The 21,465-nt window shown below is 35.0% G+C and overlaps 4 protein-coding genes across 4 annotated transcripts; 2 read left to right on the top strand and 2 right to left on the bottom strand.

The window, feature by feature from the left end:
- Positions 1 to 3,038: 3,038 nt before the first annotated feature.
- On the top strand, positions 3,039 to 10,427 carry LOC105177285 (ATP-dependent zinc metalloprotease FTSH 4, mitochondrial). The gene is made up of 7 exons (XM_011100419.3): positions 3,039 to 3,298; positions 3,768 to 3,843; positions 5,326 to 5,598; positions 5,702 to 5,947; positions 6,054 to 6,178; positions 8,105 to 8,581; positions 9,127 to 10,427. The coding sequence occupies exons 1-7, from the start codon at positions 3,272 to 3,274 to the stop codon at positions 10,054 to 10,056; spliced, it is 2,154 nt and encodes a 717-aa protein (XP_011098721.2). The 5' UTR covers positions 3,039 to 3,271; the 3' UTR covers positions 10,057 to 10,427.
- A 122-nt stretch (positions 10,428 to 10,549) lies between these two features.
- On the bottom strand, positions 10,550 to 13,370 carry SQD1 (sulfoquinovosyldiacylglycerol 1). The gene is made up of 3 exons (XM_011100109.3): positions 13,215 to 13,370; positions 11,324 to 12,403; positions 10,550 to 11,120 (listed from the first exon to the last, which is right to left on the bottom strand). The coding sequence occupies exons 2-3, from the start codon at positions 12,368 to 12,370 to the stop codon at positions 10,719 to 10,721; spliced, it is 1,449 nt and encodes a 482-aa protein (XP_011098411.2). The 5' UTR covers positions 12,371 to 12,403; positions 13,215 to 13,370; the 3' UTR covers positions 10,550 to 10,718.
- Positions 13,371 to 13,966: 596 nt separating this feature from the next.
- LOC105176919 (acyl-lipid (9-3)-desaturase) lies at positions 13,967 to 15,876 on the top strand. The gene has a single exon (XM_011099928.3). It carries the CDS (start codon positions 14,212 to 14,214, stop codon positions 15,553 to 15,555), a length of 1,344 nt encoding a protein of 447 aa, XP_011098230.2. The 5' UTR covers positions 13,967 to 14,211; the 3' UTR covers positions 15,556 to 15,876.
- Positions 15,877 to 17,412: 1,536 nt separating this feature from the next.
- Positions 17,413 to 18,629, bottom strand: EMB3135 (harpin-induced protein). The gene has a single exon (XM_011099803.3). It carries the CDS (start codon positions 18,411 to 18,413, stop codon positions 17,640 to 17,642), a length of 774 nt encoding a protein of 257 aa, XP_011098105.2. The 5' UTR covers positions 18,414 to 18,629; the 3' UTR covers positions 17,413 to 17,639.
- Positions 18,630 to 21,465: the final 2,836 nt, after the last annotated feature.

Here is a 21,465-nt window from a genome sequence, read left to right as displayed (position 1 = left end):
GGTCATTATTTGGATGAGGAAAAGAGTCCCTGGCTGAGGATGACTCCTGGTTGGCAGGGAGTCTAGTTGACTCAAAAGTCCAAGCTCTTAAGGGAACCTCTCTTAACACGCGTACACTATACTGGAAAGAAAGGTATACGTGGAAGGTCCAAGTGCATGCCACGTAGGCTTTAAAGAGGGATGTGTGCAAGGAGGTTGGGTTGGTCATCCAATATTTGGGCTGTAACATTGGGCTATGCTAAACGGGCTCCCTCCACTCGAGCTGCCGTGTTTATGGAAGGAGGTCTTAGGTTTCCTCGCTTGTTATTGGGCTAGAATTTCCTGGGCCGCACCCATCAAAGACTATGCAATGAACTTAAATAATAATTTGACTAACAAGCATACAATAATAAATTTAGATGATAACAAATTCAAAATGACTTTAAATAAAATTTGAAAAATAAATAAATAATAAGAATTAATGAGTCAAAGTATTAAAAATTTAGAAGTAGAAAAAAAAAAAAACAAGAATAACCAAACATGTCCGATTCAGGACAAGTGGTTTTGGGCCACTCAATTGGGTTGATCCCAGATATCAATATATGAGATGGGATCTGCTCTGGGCCAGTCCAAAATGAACCTAAGTCAAATTAGCTCATTTTTTTATTAATTTGATCCCGACTCACTAAGCATCTTAACTCCCCGTTGCTCCTAAGAAGTCAAATGCTGCTAATAACTTTACGGTTTGAAAAATGTAAAATGCTATTCTTACAATTTAAGATTGTATTGCAAAAAAACATGGGGTACGGAATGCCAATCCCTTTAATATTCAATTTTTTTTCGATAAACGTAAATTTCGTTAAGTAAAAGGTTTAGTACAATACAACAAGAAATGCCTAAGTGGTCACCTCGATAGGCCATGAGATCTGCCACAAACGATAAAGTGCATAAGTACTAATTGAAGAAGGTAAGTATACACTCAATATCCGTTGTCGCACATCATCAATAATCAGCTTTCATAAGGAAGGTGCATCACGAGCCCCTCCATCAAATCCTTGGAGATTCCGCTCGCCCCAAATGTGGTAGACAAGTGAGCCCAATAACGCACGATAGGAAGCCGAAATGCAATGCTTTCCTCACCATCGTTTTGCCGCCCACAAAACATCAGTATTCCAATCACGATGGGGTAATTAAATTGTAGGGTATACCGGATCACCCTCAAACAGTTTCTTGACTAGGGGCACTGAAAGAAAAGGTGATTGTTGGTTTCAGTAGCCCCACCATTACAGAAGACACAAGTAGTACCTAAATGAGATAGCCAAGGCTTGTCAACAATATAAAGTTTTTCAAGGATTGCTTGCCACAAGATAAATGTATGGCGGGGAATTTTGAAGGAGTCCAAGAGTAGTGAAGACCATCCTACCTTAGTTCCCTCATTTCTAAACGCCTGAAGCAGCAAAGCCGATATCAGTAATCCACACAGTGATTGCGAAGAGATACAATCAGAACCACCATGGATTTGGGGGAGAGTATGTAGGATCTGAAAACAGTGAACATCCATAATATCGGGCCAGTGTCACTGTCCATCCCCAATTACAGTAGCAACTGTATCTTAACATTCAACTTTTATAATCACAATTTTGGTTGAGTTCTTGACCTAATTCTGCATCAAGGTCCAAACTTCTATAGTTGAAGTCAAATGTTTGCTTGGACTTTCGCCCGAACATGATAGGTTTTGAGTTTCGCCCCATCATATTTGGGCCGAGACCAAGAAAGTCCAGAGGAAGACAATCATTAATATAAACATCCAACTAGAGGTTAGGGATGGCCGTTGAGTCAGGTTTTTCTACTTTAAGTTTAATTTAGTATTTTATTCGTATCGAATAATTTGATATTTAATATTTTAAAACAATATATATATATATATTTAAATTTTAACTCAAATATGAACATGTGGAGTTGGAATTTGAAGTATTTGGCCCAAACACCCACCCTAAAGTCAACTCATATGTCAAATCTAAGTATATTTATACATACACACCATAAATACAACGCAAAATTTGAACAATGATACCATGAAAATTAAAATAGAAATGCTTAAGTTTTTGAAATCATGTTTAATTTATTATAATTTGTAATATATTTAGTAGTATTCATTAATTCTAAATGAATTTCACTTAAGATTAAATGGGCAGAAAAAAAAAGAATTAGTAAATTCAAAGTAATACCACCAAATTTATGAAATTTTCAATTATTTCTCTGTCTCTATATATAATAATTATGATAGGTGTGCATGAACACAAGTGTTCAATTTGGGAACCTATCCCTCTGCTTTCTGGATTTTCATTTTAAGACAATTAACAATAAATATCACGGATAATTACATGACACTCTTGGATCTATGATTTTTTTATACACATCATCCCTATATTTAAAAAATTATATATATATATATATATATATATATATTCACAAAAAAATATTCACGTTATTTTACGAACCATCCATAATTTTTAAAAATTTACACATATATTGTTCATATATGTCAATATTATTATACAAAGTACTCATATTTTTTAGATGTTGTGGGCGATTTTAAATAAGAATAATTACAAAAACCACCCATGTCATTTGCATAATTACAAAAAACTACCACCGACAGCCAAAAATAGGAGTAGTTTGTATAACAATGCAAAAGTTTTTTTTAGGAGTTTGTGCGTAATTTTTCGAAAAAAGTAAGGGGTGGTTTGTGTAATTGATATTAATATTTTGGTGAATTATGTGTAATTATCTAAAAGTTAGTGATGATTTGTATAAACAGACCATATGTTAAGGGGTGTAAATGTAATTATTCTTTTTAAATAATTATGCAAAAGACAGAGCAAATATGTGTAAATAAAGCATAAATTAGGGTGAAAATGTAATTATCCATAATATTATTGTTATTATGTCTTTCTATAAATAAGATAAATATTATTATTTTTTAATTCAAGATCAGTGTTCTTCTCATATTTATTTAATTATTAATAATAACTATATATTAGAGCTGAAAAATATCAGTATTGTTTGTTTCAGCTCCAGAGGTCTCTCTCCTCTCTCTCTCTCTCTCTCTCTCCCCTCCCCATTTTGACGCCCTTTCTCATTTGCACTCAGAAATTGACGAGTTTAGATAAATACATATATAGATATAGAAGAAGTTTTACAGAGACAAGAAGAGAGGAGATTTCGACAGGGAAAAGATCTTCCTTTCTTATTTTTCTTTTCTAATTTTTGGGTCACTCTGGAATAGGAAATGGCTCTTAGGCGCCTTCTTAGTGAGGTTAGTTGCAAAAATCTTCATTGCTTATGTTCTATATGTGATGTTTTCGTCTGGTGTTGAGATTTTAGATTTCGGATGAGAATTTCTTATCTATAGTAGTTGGATGTGTTGCGAAAGCCCTAATCTTGGAGTTTTCTGTTTGTTTTCCTAAATAATTAGTTTGTCTGTTGTGGATTTCTAGAGGGGTTGGTTAATTATGCTGGCTTTGGCTGTATTAGAAGATGAAAACTTGGGTTTTTTTTTGCTTTTCACATTGATTCCGAGGTTGAGGATAAAAGATTGCATTTCTATCAACCCTTTTAGCTCTGTTTAATTTTTCTGGTTTTAATATGTTTATCATTGCTCTCTGCAGATTGTGCCTTTTGAATTTGCTTGAAATGCCCATCTGATTATAGTCCTTTGCGTCCAAGCTTCTATTTGCCTAAAACGATGATTTTCCCTAATTATGTTGTGGACAATGTTATGGTAGGTCAAAAGGCAGGAATCGCAGTTGAGGCAGTTAAGCAATCTGGCTGCTCGACCTTGTCGAACTTCACCATATGCAGGTTTCCATCACTCTGTCGACTGCATCATTTTTTTTCCTGAACTACTGAACTAATTGTTAGTGTCAGATTGTATCTTAATTTGTACATGGATATGATGCTGAATCTCTGATTAATTGTTCTTCACAATTTTGGGGATATATGGTTGCGGACGTGTTTTTCGAATCCTAAATCTAAGTTCTTAATTGATATTTATTTTGCTCATATTCTTTGAATTTGTTTTTCCGGGTCTTCCTTTCACCTCTTTTTTCTTGACATGTTAGTATCCCTTGCTTTGTCTTTAGTAATAGTACTTGTTTCATCTCCAAATACTAAAGTTATTTGGTTAACATCTTACTTTTAAGACAAATATGTCTTACCATACATTTTATGGAACATGGTTACTGGAATCTAACAGTCCAATGCATTCATAGTTGTTAATAGTGCACGGCGTGCCGTGGTGCGAGGGCCCCATGGAGCCATGGCGCATGGTGCGGAGCGCGCCTTTTTGAGTTATGTATTTCATACATCAATCTATTTCACATAAAAAAGGCACAAACAATTAAATATAAACACTAGAAATTTAATCATCATATCATAAAAGAAATAAGCAAAACAACAAGTCTTAGGGAAAGCAAAAAGTTCAAAATGTGCAAAACCATTAAACAAATCCTACATAGTCACTATAAAAATGAAAACAAACATAAAATACCGGTAGTAGACAATCTTCTCTCCTTTGTGTTAGGAAAGGTGTAAACAGCAAAACCCTAACGTCTTCACTCTTCAGCCTATTTTTTGTGTAAATTTCTATAATTTTTTTTTCTTTAAAAAAAAATAACTAAACTAAAGGCTGGGCTGAAAACCCAGCCTTTATTTATGCGGGGCAAAGCCCAGTGTTTGAAAAATTGGGTTTCATGCAGCTTCTTTCAAGCCCCTGGCTAAAAGGGCTGGACCTTGCAAATGGCACGCCATTTGCGCCAGGAGCAACGGCGCAGAATAGCGCGCCATGGCGTCGCCATTTGCAAGAGATGCGCTATTATATAAAAATGGCGCTGAGGCCGCGCCCCACGCCATGGCGCGCCCCATTTACAACTATAAATCCATTATCATCAAAGCTTCTTGGACGAACCTTTATTCTTCATGTCATTTTCATATATGGTTTGAACTCTAAAATTTGTCTACATTGCTAGTGAAAAGAAGTATTAGGAAGCTTGTACCAAAACATGGAGACCTTAGGGCCTAGGTTATCCATGTCTAAGGTGTGTTTGCATTTGATAAACCATTTAACAAACCTAATAGGACGAATGCAATTTTGTTAACTCAATTCCGTAATGTATTGAATGATGTTAATTGTGGTGAGGGCAGTATATAAGGAAAGAGCATTTATTATCTTTTGAGGCATTACTTTACCTTTGGCATACGGCCATATTAGCTCTTTTATCATGGTTATATACTGAAAGCATATTAGTCATTCTATGATCCTCACACTTTAATTTTCTTTTGCAGTGCACGAGCTTTCTAGTAATGTCAGAGCAAGCACCCTTGGAAGATCTAGTTATTTTGGTAGTCTAGCTCGTAGAGTCCGTGATAATGATGGATCAGGTGGTGCTGCATATCTTAAGGAGCTCTATCATCGAAATGATCCAGAGGCGGTCATAAGGTTGTTTGAGAGTCAACCTTCACTACATTCTAACCCATCAGCTCTTGCTGAATATGTCAAGGCTCTGGTTAAGGTTGACCGTCTTGATGAAAGTGAGCTGCTTAAGACATTGCATAGAGGTGAGCACATAAGAAATTCTCATATGTGTTTGAGGTCCACCTGAGGGAGATTTTTTGGTTTTCATCCCTAGATACCATCCACATTAACTTGGTTTCTTTACAGGAATGTCAGGAGCCACAGGCTCACAGGTAGATGAAGAAGGTATTGGAGCACTTTCAGCTCTTAGAAATGTGGGAAAATCATCAAAAGATGGGATCCTTGGTACAGCAAGTGCTCCTATACACATGGTGACCGCTGAAGGAGGAAATTTCAAGGAGCAGTTATGGCGCACAGTGCGTGCTTTGGGTTTGGCCTTCCTCCTAATTTCAGGTGTTGGGGCACTGATTGAGGATAGAGGAATTGGTAAAGGTAATGATATCTTTAAACAAAGTTGGCTTTTTTCGCAGTTTGATTCAATTACATTTCTGATTGAGTAAAATGTATTGTACATCTCTTTATTCCCTGCTCTTAACAGGTCTTGGTTTACATGAAGAAGTGCAACCCAGTATGGAATCTAATACAAAATTTAGTGATGTGAAGGGAGTTGATGAGGCCAAAGCTGAGCTAGAAGAAATTGTCCATTACCTTCGTGATCCTAAGGTAACTGCATGATGGGTCTATTATGTTGTGAAATTCTATCACATCCGCATACTAAAGAAAGAGGAGATTTTAGAATTACATATGCATTTGTCTCTTTGTCGTAAAACTTTAGTTAATAGAAAAGTAGTGATCCATATTGTGGATGAGATTTTATTTCTTGACCTGTCAGTGTCACCATGTATGGTATATTTTCTTTAGTTGACTAGGTATTTGAGCTGTTAGGTTTAATTATTTTAAAAAAATAAAAAAATTACAAAAATACACTTAAAATCAAATATATAACATAAATTTATCAAGTCGTGAAAGTTTTTTGAAAAAAAAAAAGGCTGAGGCGTGGACAATATCCACGACTCGAGGTCGACCTCACCTATTTAGAAAAAAAAACGGTTAGAAGTTTTTCAAACTTCAAAGGCTGGCAAGCCTTTGATGTATTTTTATTTTTTAAAATATTATATATATTATTATTTAGATAATATAAAATTATTATAAATTTAAATGTTATATATTATTATTTAAATATTATATATTATAATTATTTAATTATAAAATTAAATATATTTTTATTATAATGAATATTAAAATTTATTAATTAAATATATTATAATCAACTGTTATAAATATTACAATAAAAATTTAATTGATCAGTTGAAGTTAAAACAAAGTTAATATGTTAATAATATGACTGTAGTAAGTGTAAAGTTTTCAAATTAATATTAATTATGTTTAATCAACTTGACAAAACGTTATGTTTCAACAAAGACATCAGATCTAATCGATATTTTACCGGACTTATTTGATTGATTCACTATTTTTTTTCTTTTTATATTAATAGTGGTAAGTAATTATATAATAACTTATCTCGATGTACAAAACAATAACTCATTTAAACAAATACATCAATATAACGACGATAATTAAATTGCAATTATTTACATAAAGTGAGATGAAAATTAATATTAATTATGTTTCAACAAATACATCAATACAACAATATAAAAATTATTATACATTATCACAATGAATACAAATATTATAATATAGTTAAATTTTTGTCTTACTTTATGTAAATAAATGCAATTGAATTATCGTCGTTATATTGATGTATTTATTCAAATGAGTTATTATTTTGTATATCGAGATAAATTATTATATATTATTTACCACTATTAATAAAAAAAGAAAAAATAGTGGATCAATAAAAATTTCTGTAAAATATTGATCTAATGCCTTTGTTGAAACATAACTTTTTGTCAAGTTGGTTAAACATAATTAATATTAATTTGAAAACTTTACATTTACTACGGTCTTATTATTAACATATTAACTTTGTTTTAACTTCAACTGATTAATTAAATTTTTATTGTAATATTTATAACAATTGATTGCAATAGTTTTAATTAATAAATTTTTAATGTTCATTATAATTAAAAATATATTTAATTCTATACTTAAATAATTATAATATATAATATTTAAATTTACAATATATATAATACCTAAATAATAATATATGTAATATTTTAAAAAATAAAAATCAAAACAGAGGCTGATGCGCCATCAAAGTCTTGCCAGCCAAACATGTTTGAAAAACTTTGAATTTTCTTTTTAAAAAAATAGGTGAGGTCGTGGACTCGCGAAAAGTCGTGCGATGGTGTCCATGTCTCAGCCTTTTATTTTGAAAAAAAACTATATTTTTGCTTCACGACTTGATATATTTATGTTATATATTTGATTTTAAGTATTTTTTTTGTAATTTTTTTTATTTTTTAATAATATTGAAATAATTAAAACCTCAGCTGTTGCATCTTTTTCTCCACAGTTGGTGACGTCGTTGCTTAGTCTTTTTCCCTCTTTAGTGGGAGAAAGTGGTTATGTGGGGGACAGGCTTATATTTTTGGATTCTCATATAACTATCATTCACTGCAGCGCTTCACACGTCTTGGTGGCAAGCTTCCAAAAGGTGTTCTGCTAGTTGGCCCCCCTGGCACAGGGAAAACTATGCTAGCAAGAGCCATAGCTGGAGAAGCTGGTGTACCTTTTTTTTCTTGCAGCGGCAGTGAATTTGAAGAAATGTTTGTTGGTGTTGGAGCACGTAGAGTAAGAGATCTCTTTGCTGCTGCCAAAAAGAGGTCGCCATGTATAATTTTTATTGATGAGATTGATGCCATAGGAGGAAGCCGCAATCCTAAGGATCAGCAATACATGAAGATGACTTTAAATCAGTTGCTTGTTGAACTGGATGGCTTCAAACAAAATGAGGGGATTATTGTAATTGCTGCAACTAATTTTCCAGAGTCCTTGGATAAGGCACTGGTGAGGCCTGGACGATTTGATCGCCATATTGTCGTTCCAAACCCTGATGTTGAAGGCCGGAGGCAGATCTTGGAATCCCACATGTCAAAGGTAATTCCTGGACTATGGGTCAGAGTTTGGGTATATCTCTGATTTAACTTTATATGAGCAAGTTTAACTGAGTTTATTTTTCCTCCTCCTTGGCTTGTCTTTTATGAACTTAACGATTGTGGCGGCCTCTTCCATCTCTAAATAGGAACTGTTCATATCTGCTAATAAAGATCTTTTTATATTGCATTGAGTAGCCTATATGTTGTTATTGTTATATATGATTTTCTGGTTGTTGATGTTTAATCTTTATAATAAATGAAATCTGAGGTTGCCCAAATAAACCAGTATGTCTAATCAGCTGTTTTGGTATGATTTAGTGCTGAATTGGCCAGTTCGGTGTTGGTCTTAGTTCATTGTCCTGCAGTGACAGTTTATTCTTTGATAAAATCATATTAGTGTGCAAGGATTATAGGTTCCAAATAAAGTGGAATAAGTTGATCTATCGTTCCTCTATAATTTTGTGGTAGAATATGTACTAATCAGATCAACTGCCATTTTTCTGCATATTAGTCCACCTTCAATTCAATTTTTGCTCCATCTCATAGGTTCTAAAGGCTGAGGATGTCGATCTCATGATCATCGCAAGAGGAACTCCAGGGTTCTCAGGTGCTGATCTTGCGAACTTGGTCAACGTTGCTGCTCTCAAGGCTGCAATGGACGGTGCCAAAGCAGTGACCATGGCTGATCTCGAGCACGCCAAGGATAAAATCATGATGGGAAGCGAGCGTAAATCAGCAGTAATATCTCCCGAGTCACGAAAACTGACAGCTTACCATGAGGGAGGTCACGCTCTTGTAGCCATACATACTGATGGGGCATTACCAGTGCATAAAGCAACTATCGTTCCACGAGGCATGGCTCTTGGGATGGTTTCCCAATTGCCGGAAAAAGACGAGACAAGTGTCTCACGTAAACAAATGCTTGCTCGTCTTGATGTATGCATGGGTGGAAGAGTTGCGGAGGAGCTCATCTTTGGGGAAAGTGAAGTTACTTCAGGTGCGTCAAATGATCTCCAGCAAGCAACCAGTTTGGCTAGAGCAATGGTTACTAAGTATGGCATGAGCAAACAGGTGGGAGTCGTGACCCACAACTATGATGATAATGGTAAGAGCATGAGCACTGAGACTAGGCTCCTAATTGAACGCGAAGTGAAGGAGTTTCTGGAAAGGGCATATAACAATGCCAAGCACATCCTTACCACGCATAATAAGGAGCTTCATGCTCTTGCTAGTGCTTTGCTTGAGCATGAGACTCTGACAGGGAGTCAGATCAAGACCCTGCTTGCTCAAGTCAACTCTCAGCAAGCACAGCAACAGCCACAACAGATAGTTGCAACTCAAAGTAACTCACAGTCTAATGCTACTCCACCATCAACCCCAAATGCAGCTGCATCAGCTGCCGCGGCTGCAGCGGCAGCTGCTGCTGCTGCAACTGCTGCAGCCAAGGCAAAAGGCATTGCCCCTGTAGGATCTTAGCTTGCAAATCCCGCTTACAATTATGGGAAGATCTTGGCATAATGACCACTGCCAAAATGTACGGACTGGATATTCATAAGCTCTGATGTGCATATGGTTAGTTGTTTACATTCAATTGCAAGCATTTTCTCCTTTTGAGAATGACTGAATGTTCGGATTACTGCCAATGACATGATTATTTATGTAAGTTTAGAAAATGAGTACTGAGTTGTAGAAATAAATGTTAGTGAGCCAGAAACATCTAAGTGTAGCTGTGATTTTGTCGTCCATTTGGGACAATTTTTATGTTGCTTGTAATTTATCTGACCAAACAAATCGTTTCACTGTTTTCTCAGAGTTGGAAGTGGATGCCTCAACATTTGCTAGAAAAACCTTATTTGTCTTAATACCATGACTATATGAATATCCTCTGTTGGGAAACAGTAATATGATTTACTGAAATCTATTCATGGAGTGAACACATTGTAAAAATATTAGAAATATATGCTATGGATCACATCAAAATGGGCTTCTACCTCATAAGTTGCATTTCAAGTTAAAGATACATCACATCCTCCGAACAAGCAAAAGGTTGAGAAAGCTAGAGTCTCCTACCTCTGACAAAATACAAACAAAAAACTTGTTAACTACTTACTTAACACAGACTAGACTCTATACTCATTCTATGCGGCAACAGTCTTGGGCTTGACTCCAATTTTTCTCCAAGAAACACTGGGCATTATCTGTTTTGAGTCGATACGGTCCTTGTATTGGATAGCAAAATTGAGCAACGAGTCAAGAAGAGAGTCTGAAAGTAGGTGAGGTTTGAGCCCCAACTCCACGAGTTTTGTATGCTTCGCATTGTAATAATGCTCCTCCGCCTCCACCCTAGGGTTGGGTACTGAAATGGTTTGCACCTCAAGCCCGAGTTTTGCACCTGCCTTTGTAACAAGAGCAGCAAGTTCATTGACTGAGAACTGCTCTGTGAATTGGTTAAAGACACGGAATTCTCCCCTCTGTGCTGGATTGGCTATAGCAAGTTCGACACATTGAACTGTGTCTCTGATGTCAAGATATCCCCTGGTCTATCCAATTCAAAGAGAATGTGTAAGACAAAGCATTAAAAAGATTAGAGGGCTCAAACCTTAGGATGATTAATTTGAGGAAGCAAACTAGGAATGGTGCTAGCATACTTAAAATTAGAAGTTTAAGAGCATATTTTTGAATGAAAGAAGCAATGGGAACGAATCATGCATGGATATGTCGGCCCCTAAGGACAAGTAAGTACCTGCCCTCCTTTGCCATAGACAGTAAGTGGGTGACCAATCGCGGCCTGTACACAGAACCGGTTCAATGCGGTTCCAAATACGCCATCATAATCAAGTCTATTATAGAGCTCCTCATGCATTGCTGTCTCATCAGTTCTCACGCCATAGACCACTCCCTGGTTTAGATCTGTTGCTCTGATTCCCCAAGCCTTGCAGGTGAACGCAATATTGTGGGAGTCATGGACTTTGCTCAGATGGTAGAAAGAGCTTGCTTGCTTGGGATAAGGTAAGGTATCCGTCCGGCCATTGTGTGTAATTGTTATGTAACCCTCCTCAATGTCTATATTCGGAGTTCCATATTCTCCCATGGTACCAAGTTTCACCAGGTGACAATCCTCTCCAAACTCTTTTATGGCGAACAGAACATTAAGTGTACCTATCACATTATTATGCTGGGTAAAAACAGCTCTCGACCGATCAATCATGGAGTATGGTGCGGACCTCTGTTCTCCAAAGTGGACTACGGCATCAGGCTCAAATGATTTGAAAGCCTCCGACAAGAACTCAAAATCACATATATCACCAACATAGAGTTGGATGTCTTTACCGGTGAGAGATTTCCAACGTCGGATACGGTTGTGGATAGATGAGATAGGAGTGAGAGAGTCTAGACCTAGCTGGTGGTCAAAAAGGCGGCGGACGAGGCTGTCAACAATGGCAACCTCATAGTTCTTGTTAGACAGGTGCAGGGAAGTAGCCCAACCACAATAACCATCACCACCAATTACCATGACCTTTTTAGGAACAGAGGCTCCGTCGGATGCCTGGTCGGACCCAGATCCAGGCTGCACCCTAGCTTCTTGACCCACTGAAACAGCTGCTGCATAGATAGTACTGCATCTTTTGGATCTATTTGCCCACAGAGCAAGCTTTTTAAAGGGTGAGCTAGAAATGGGCAAACTAACAGATGCATGGGATGAAATTGAGCATTGGTTCAACGGTTTACTATATGATCTGCTGCCAGAGGAGATATTTGAAAAACAAGATACTGAAAGCAGATGCGCCATAGGAACTACTTGCCCCGCAAATTGTATCTCTACCTGGAAACAATAGAAAGAGTGCAAATTAGCATTCAAAGTCAAGGCCTTATAAATTTCTCTCTAAATATTATACAGAATTAAGAACATCTTTTGCCATGTATAGAGAAAATCTGAACAGAAAGAAGTGAGGATCCTGTACTTTGCAATTAAAGGAAGAACCTTTCCAAGAACTGCAAGAGAACATCTGGAAAAAGATAAATGAAGAAGGATAACAGTCCGCTACAAGACCATTAAACAGCCAACAGAATTCCAAGAAATTTGGTGCTCAGATCATAAAGTCCATCTCACATTATATCGCCATAGAAGACCGTTTCCAAGTTCCATAATCATTAACACACCAGGTGTTAATGCAGCCCTTATCTTCATTTGCCTCATATATACCCTCCTTAAGAACCATTACCATAAAAACAGTATATTGATGCTGCATTTAACAGGTTTTCCAAATTTACAAAATTCTTACATTCTAGGAGCTCAATCCACATAAGTAGCAATTCTACAAGAGTGGGGGAAAAGCAACAAGAGAAGCAACCATGCCGTTAATGGAAATGAAAACTGAAAATTTACACCAACAAATCCAAATATGTGCAGTTCAAGATAATGTTTAAATTCTAAAAATCTTGTCTACCTTATCCATAGTCAGACAGACCCCAAATTTCTTAAAGAAAATTAATGAACATCATCCATTCGATATCCAGCAAGTACTTACAGAACCTCAGCTCTTCTTTGTCAAGATTCCAAGAAACATAAACTCAGACAACTGAAGTATAGCCCAGAAAAATGAAAAAACGAAAACGAGCAGAAAATAGCTTACCTTTACGAAAAGAGTTTCTCCGGAGTTGCCCGTTTGTGGCGATTAATAAACTAAAAATCAAGCCTTTGCAAGAATATTCTGAAGGCTTCTATATGATTGAGCTTGAGGTTCTTGATTAGGTTCTTGTTCCAGAGAGCATAAAAAGAGACATTTAAACGGATATTCTTCATATCTCAAGAAATTTTGAGACGGAAATTGCAGTTTCACCCGCAAAAGTTTTCTAAAATCGCATTAAGGCACCTAAGTTTTCAGAAATTTTATTCTGGTAATTTGAAACTATTTAAATTAAAGATAATTACAATGTTCTTTCATGATATTTGATATAATCATATATAAATTATTTATAATTTTAAAAACTACGTCTAATGCTTGCTCTTCAAAAATTACATTCCATAAGGATATTTTAGTTAGAAAAAATTTATTTGACCTAGATCAACAAATTCAATTAAATTTTAACTAATGAATGAGAATACATATTTGTTAGATATAAACGAACAAAATAAAATTTATATAATATCTCTTAAATTAATGTAATATCTTTTTAGAGTGTATACCAATAAACTGACTCTTAATCACATATGCACACATTGCTGAAAATAATGTTTTTTTTTAATTTTTAACTTAAATATCATATGCAGATTATATGTATAAAATATTTTCTAAAAGAAACCCAATATTAAATAGATGATGTAATATACAAAATAAAATATGAAATTAATATAAAGAATTCAAATTTTGTAATTTTTTTTCCCAAGTGTCAGCAGCAGTAATGCGCTGCCCAATCACTAGCAACTGCAGCCTGCAGCATGATGCATTGCCTTCATTAATTTGCATTTCAAAGACACATTTCATCAGATCGGATACTCAAATCTCTGCCTCACTCTAAATGGTGGATTAAGAGACGAATGAGAAGGATAAGCAAAAGGGAATTCTCTCAGATCGTGATTTTTCTTCTGTTTTTGTGATTTTTCCTTGGTAAATCTTGAAAATCTCGGGAATGGCTAAGCTTAAGAGGTTCGTTACATCGGATGAGCTGAAAGCCCACAACAAGAAAGGGGATCTTTGGATCTCAATTCAGGGAAAAGTGTATGATGTTTCGGAATGGGCAAATCATCATCCAGGTGGTGAGTTGCCACTCATGAATCTTGGAGGGCAAGATGCAACTGATGCGTTTGTTGCTTATCACCCTGGTGTCACCTGGCAGTTTCTTGACAAATTCTTCAGTGGGTTTTACTTGAAAGATTATTCTGTATCTGAAGTATCTAAAGATTACAGGAAACTTGTGTATGAGTTCTCAAAGATGGGCCTGTTTGAGAAGAAAGGACATGGGGTTTTCATTACCATGTGTGTCATTGCAATACTGTTTGCTGTGACTGTTTATGGTGTTCTTTGCTGTGAGGGGATGTGGTTGCATTTGCTTTGTGGTGGTTTAATGGGGTGTCTTTGGATTCAGAGTGGTTGGATGGGGCATGATTCTGGGCATTATCAGGTTATGATGACCCCAAAACTTAACAGATTTGCTCAGTTTCTTTCAGGGAATTGTCTTGCTGGAGTCAGCATTGGGTGGTGGAAGAGGAACCACAACGCTCACCACATTGCTTGCAATAGCCTTGACTATGATCCTGATCTTCAGCACATGCCGTTTTTTGCGGTGTCTTCCAAGCTTTTCAGCTCAATAACTTCTTGTTTCTATGATAGGAAAATGGATTTTGATTCTGCTGCTAGGTTCTTGGTTAGCAATCAGCATTGCACATTTTACCCTGTCATGTGCTTTGCTAGGATTAACTTGTTTACACAATCATTCCTTCTGTTGTTATCTAAGAAAAGAGTGCCACATAAAGGCCTGGAGCTTCTCTGTTTGCTGGTGTTTTGGATTTGGTTCCCTCTGCTCGTCTCTCGTTTGCCCAATTGGGGTGAAAGAGTGATGTTTGTTGTTGCTAGCTTTGTTGTGACCGGCATTCAGCATGTTCAGTTCTGTTTGAACCACTTCTCAACTAGCGTTTACACCGGACCACCAAAGGGGAATGACTGGTTTGAGAGGCAAACGAGTGGATCTCTCGACATTGAGTGCTATTCTTGGATGGATTGGTTTCATGGTGGGCTGCAATTTCAGACTGAGCATCATTTGTTTCCAAGATTGCCTCGTTGCCAGCTGCGTACAATCTCCCCCTTTGTGAAAGAGCTCTGCAAGAAGCACAATTTACCTTACAACATTGCCTCATTCTGGGAGGCCAATGCTATGACAATCAAAACACTAAAAGTTGCTGCATTGCAGGCCAGGGATTTCACTAAACCTGTTCCAAGAAATTTACTATGGGAAGCAGTAAACACTCATGGTTGAATCCAGTGAACAAAGTTGATGTCTTCGTTACTGCTCCTCGGCCAATCCGTAGGTACAATGATTGGTAAATGTCTACCCATTTTCTCTTGGAATGTCTCAGAATTGTGCTATCCCCGGGCGAAGATAAACCATATGTTTCTCTAGTATGAATAACTCTAACATTTGTTATTGAGTTCCTTGTATTGCGAGGCATAAGTTCACTTCCGTTCCTACTTGTCCTGGTTTGGCAGTGTTGTTGTTTCAGCAGGTGTAATGATTTCACAAACATGTAGATACAATCTATCCTCGTGTGATACGCGATAAGTCCGACGGTTTGCTGTTCAGACAGTGTTTGACTAAATTTATTTAAAAAAATTTATAGGTTGTTACAAATGTTTAAAAGAATATATAAGGTCAGCTAGACACCCTCTTAGTGCGGGAGACTTAACACTTTTTATCAACTTTACCACTAATTCAGATGCCTCAATTTTGGTTTTCTAATGTCAATTTTGCTACGATATTGGTTTTTCCATCAAGTGTTTGTTAAAATGAATGACGGGAACACGGGCATGTTAGAGAAAGTGGCCTGTTTTCGTGTTGCAATATTTCTTTTCTTGATCTTCATTGTCGGACTAACTGTAAATTATGAAATTAGATACAATGATCCAAATAACTTATTTATAAGATGTTTTTAGAACATTTATAACCTCACCCAAACATCCTCGTCTTGCCCACCAACACATAAATATGTTGTTGTAACAAATTCTAGTAAGAAAACTTTAGTTACTGTTTATTTAGTTATGTGTAGGGTTAGCATTTCTTTTTTCTATTATCATTAAAAAATAGATTAAAGAAATAGTTGTTCAAATGTTGATGGGTAAATGAACAGGACAAGTACTTGTTCAATTGGGCCAGCCCAACCAACAGTGACGGCCCAGAATGCAGCTCAGTAGATGGGATTGCCCAACATTAAATCAACTTACATGATGAAGCCCGGTTGATTATAATTGATTTTTTACTAATTATGAATATTTTCTTTTACACGCTTTCGTATGTTGATGGGTGCAAATTTTGATTAGAATTGTGTGTCATTTCATTTTACTTTATCTTTACAAAGGGAATAAAAATATACTTTTAGTTGAATGTTGGGCAATACTTAATCGGCTAAAATTCAACACATTTTGTTCTTATCCATTTTTTCATTTATAATTTAATAATGTAGGTCACGTGTCTAGCACGTTGCTGTTAAGTATTTTTGGTTGAAAGAAAAATTTACCCTTTTTTGAATAACAGCATATGAGTACTTCATTTGGCCTACTTGATTCATTTAATAAGACATGACTCTTTGTGTTGCTTCTACTTGATTTTAACTTATAGAAATATGGGAAGAATATGATTCAATTTTTATGAGAGAAGAGAAGAGATAAATTGCTATATTTTTTGTCCTAATTTCCTTCAAGATTTATTTATTTTTTCTTGAAATGTAGTTTTATTTTTTTTTCCCAAAAATGGTAAGAAACTTATTTTCTTTCCAGTTAAAAATACTTAACTATCACATACTAAGCATGTGTGTGTAGCCGTTAAATTATAGACAAAAAAGTGGATGAAGACTACAAAAGCGCTATATTTTTTGTAGGTTATGAAACTAAAAGTATTAATCCCATAATAAATTGGATCAAAAATAAAACTGGCCTAACTTATAAGATCAAAAATATTATTTTTTTCACATTATAAATTCTAATCCTACTTTTATATGCCACAAGCAAACGACTTCCTCTCTAGTACTGATCTTTGATCTCAAGTAAAATAACTTTCTTTCGTTCAAAAAGAAAATTTGATGAACTATACATTTATTAACAAAATTCAAGATAATTCATCTCATTTAATAACACATTCATTTCAAATGAAGAGAAAAACATATTCATTGCACCACTAGTACATTCTGAAAACAAATATGCAAATCTGGTCCCTGTACTTGTCACTTATGCTAAAAGAGACCCCCAAACTTTGCCTTCTTTTTCCACAAAGGTCTACGCCGTACAGCTATTGCTATACTGGCAATCACCCCGAAACTTTGTCTAATTGCAAAAACAGTCACTTAGGAACTAAAACGTCCATTTCAAGATCTTGGTTCTGAGGTCAACCTCACACTTTGCATTAGAAGTGTTGGCTAGTGCCGGAATTACCCTTTTGCCCTTGGGCACCACCCCGTGAATTCCATCACACTTCACTCTGATCCCGATCTTCTTCATCTTCATCTTCTCCATATTTACTCTCACAGTCGTATCCATCACAATGCTAATGGGCAACCCGTTTTTCCTCTTTAGATCCGAATTCAGTGACTTGACGGAGTCAGCATCCAGGAGCTGGGAGTTCAGCGCCATTGCAGTGTGAATGACGGAGATGGAGTCCGGTGAGCTGGTGAAGTTTGTAAACGAACCGTTTGATAAGTTGACGGAGTTTGATAGTACGGTGATGGAAATGGGGTCGTAGAAAAATGTGATCTTCTTGTTGGGGTTCTTGGCTGAGAGAGTGAGGTTGATTTTGGTGGTGAGGTGGGTGGTGTCGTCGGAGGGGGTGGTGGTGAGGTCGAAAGACGAGATTTTTACGGAGGTAACGGAGAATGTGGGGCGGCGGGGTTGGTAGAGCAAGTAGAAGGCAGCGGAGGCTATGGCGGCGAGGAGAAGGATCGCAATGAGGAGGAGGATGGACCAGAAGCATGTGAAGCAGAAGCAGCGGCGGCAGCTGAAGTCTCGGTGGCGATATGTGGGGGTGGAGCGGGTGGGGTTGTAGAGGTGGGTTTTGGTTGAGGGCGGTTTGGCAACTGCGACGGGGGTGGCATTTTGCTTGGTTAATGTTGGGTGAACTTTGTCGGTCATTTTCAAGAATGTGAAGGAAAAGAAACAGAAAACTAAGGATCAAAGTGGGTAAAGGAGAAGATGAAGAAAGTGTATGTGCTGTGTTTTTTTGTTTTTCTTTTGTTGTGTTTGTAATAATAAGAGAAATGGAACTGAAAACAACTCCCAGACCCAGACCCAGAATGTGTATCTTTTGCCTGAGCCTCAGAATGTAGTAACAAGTAATGTGAATCAGATCTCTCTGATTCTGAGGTGCAGATATTGGATCTTTTATATATTTCTAAATTTTTATTTTATACACATTATATTTAATTATTTTTTTTAAAAATAAAATATATATTGTTAATTTTATACACATACAATATACTTTAAAAATAGAAAATTGGATCTTCCTACAAAGTGGAGCCTTCTTGTTTGGCAAATGGCCACCAAGAATCCATGGATATCATAATCTTTCATTTTTAAATTTCTTTCTACTTACTTCTTATAACATTTAAGATTTAAATAAAATAAAATAGATGACATAATTTTATGTATGTAATTAAATAAAATATAAAGTTTTGAAATAAAATTATTAAATATTCCTCATTAATTTGTTTCAAACTTGAGAAGAAAGAGGCACCGACAACTGGTGACGAGGTGTTAAGACTTCTCACCGACACAGACAAATACCTCGTACTTCGTGCCCTCTCCATCACCTGTTACAACTGGATTCGTGACTCAATTTTTATTGTACGGTTTTGTATATAATATATTATTTATAATTATCAGAATTAAATCCTACCATAGATTTTTTCAACCGAAAAAAAAAAAATAGTGAATGTAAAAATTATCAAAAATTTGGATCATATTGCGTAAGTGGTACGATATATTGTATTGATTGATGTGATTTAAATTATTTTTAAATTTGATTAGTATGATATAAATATTTGTTAGTAATGCTGATAATTTTAAGTGTATTTAAATTTATAATAATAAATTATTTCAACTTCGTACGTGGAACTGTGGATTCAATAAGATTTGAAATATAATTGGGAAATTTATTTTCAATGGTATAAGAACTTAAAACTTAGGGTACCATAAGTCATTAACAATAACTGATAAAAATATGAAATTTAAATGAAAACTACCCAAAAATATGAAGATAAATTGAAATTTGGTGAAAAGTGTAAAAGTTTAAGTATATATCCAGACAACAGTAAAAAAAAATAGAATTTCACAATGAACTATAATCCGTTGCAAAGTGTTAGATTCTCCTAAAAAAAATGGTCAAAATGCATAAATTATAATGTCTCACATTAGTTACAGATAATGAGATTGAGTGGCTTATAAGTCCCAAGGTCTTATCTTCCTAGCAATGCGCCTTTCCAGGACAAAATCGTGAGGCTTATATAAAGCCAGAGCAGACAATATCTCGCGCAATAGGGTGCCGATTGAGTCTCAAACCACATCAAATAGATCATTACATAACTTCTTATAAATCAAAAGTTTTCACCTTCAGATCATGCTTCAACCAAATTCGATCTACAATGCTTTTAAAATGCATCCACCTATTATTTTAAGTCAAAATTTATTTGGCTAATCATGATGTGAAATTCTCGAATTTATTTAAAACTATATATTATGAAATTAAGATGAATTTCAAAAATCTTTATTATAGATTTATTGAAATAATTTTCTCAAATCCTTACCTCAAGTTCAAAGCTTTACTCTCAAACGTGTCATAGCATATTAGAATTTTCATCTTTGTGAATTTTGTCGTGTCAGCCCATTTCACAGTTTTGAGTTGGCCCACTCCTCGAGTCCAAACTCAGTAAAGCGCCCAACAGCCCAGTTAATTTGGGCTTATCAGGCCCAATAAGGCCTGTAATTTTCAAATTTATTCAATTAGGGATATAATTGTAATATTCAGAAAGTATCATTGCGGTGTCACTAATTCTTTTTTATAATTATTTAAGTACTTTTTTTTTTTATATTAGTACTAGTCGTTATAACACGTCAAGCCCATGTACATAGAATGAATAACTATTTATGCTTCAATAAGATATATAAACCAACATATCATATTTAAAAATAATAATAATAAAACTAATTTAGGGATATTATCAACACGAAAAAAAATTGATGAGAGTTATATTTTCATATTTGTATTAATAAATCATATAAATGAGAAGAAGAATTTGAATATGGATGGTTAAAAATAAGGATAAATTACAAGTACCTCTCCTGATGTTTAGCATATTTACGAATACTCCCTCATTGTTTGAAAAATTATAAATGCCCCCTTCAAATGAAAAATAATTATGTAACCCCTAGATGGTGAAGTAAATATTACTATTTTACTCTTATTGAATTTTAGAAAAAAAATTGAGGATGGTAAAATAAATAATCTATAGGGAATATTAGCTCATAAAAATATTTTAAAAAATTATAATTTATAATTTAAAAGAGCATTTTGAACAGTTCACTATGAAAAAATTGGATGAACACCTGATGGAATGGGCTCGTTATTAGATGGACGTTAAAATCAATGGGGTATTTATAATTTTTCAAACAAAAAAGAGATATTTGTAATTATGTCAAATTTCAGAAGATTTAGTTGTAATTTACCTTAAAAATAAAGAAAGAACATTTTTATAATTTAAAAAAAAATGTATTGCAGTGTAAGTAACCCTTATTTATGAAAGAATTTGGGATTTTTTTTTATATAATATAAATAAATATTTAAAAAATAATAATTACTACGATAACCGACAGTATAATAATGAAGTAAGTACAAAATCGTTTTTCTTTGGATTTTTGGAAGCTTCCAGTTCCCGTATTAACATATAATAATGATAATGATGATGCAATCCACAATATATTAATGTCGCAGTGCTTTCTCGTTATACTATTTATTATTAAATAAATACACGCGATTTATATGTCTAAATATTTAATTAATTACAAAATTTCTTAATAATTTTAATTTTTAATCAAACTAATTATATTTAAAAGAAAAAAAAAGGGGCAAAGTGGACATTTCTAGACCTCAATATAAGGCTTACATCGTTTCATCAAATATCAAAGGATG

Source organism: Sesamum indicum, linkage group LG1 (assembly GCF_026168435.1).
Source record: "Sesamum indicum cultivar Baizhima isolate 11 linkage group LG1, ASM2616843v1, whole genome shotgun sequence".
Classification (NCBI taxonomy): domain Eukaryota; kingdom Viridiplantae; phylum Streptophyta; class Magnoliopsida; order Lamiales; family Pedaliaceae; genus Sesamum; species Sesamum indicum.
The sequence above is the reverse complement of the archived record's forward strand: the minus strand, read 5'-3'. Positions and strand labels throughout refer to the sequence as shown.

Bases quoted from the DNA above. Each gene is read 5' to 3' on its own strand.
- LOC105177285 (XM_011100419.3), top strand. From the start codon at position 3,272: ATGGCTCTTAGGCGCCTTCTTAGTGAG. The intron at 3,844-5,325 runs GTTTCCATCACT...TTTCTTTTGCAG, and splicing joins TCGAACTTCACCATATGCAG to TGCACGAGCTTTCTAGTAAT. The intron at 5,948-6,053 runs GTAATGATATCT...TGCTCTTAACAG, and splicing joins GGATAGAGGAATTGGTAAAG to GTCTTGGTTTACATGAAGAA.
- SQD1 (XM_011100109.3), bottom strand. From the start codon at position 12,370: ATGGCGCATCTGCTTTCAGTATCTTGTTTTTCAAATATCTCCTCTGGC. The intron at 11,121-11,323 runs GTACTTACTTGT...TGAATTGGATAG, and splicing joins TCTATGGCAAAGGAGGGCAG to ACCAGGGGATATCTTGACAT.
- LOC105176919 (XM_011099928.3), top strand. From the start codon at position 14,212: ATGGCTAAGCTTAAGAGGTTCGTTACATCGGATGAGCTGAAAGCCCAC.
- EMB3135 (XM_011099803.3), bottom strand. From the start codon at position 18,413: ATGACCGACAAAGTTCACCCAACATTAACCAAGCAAAATGCCACCCCC.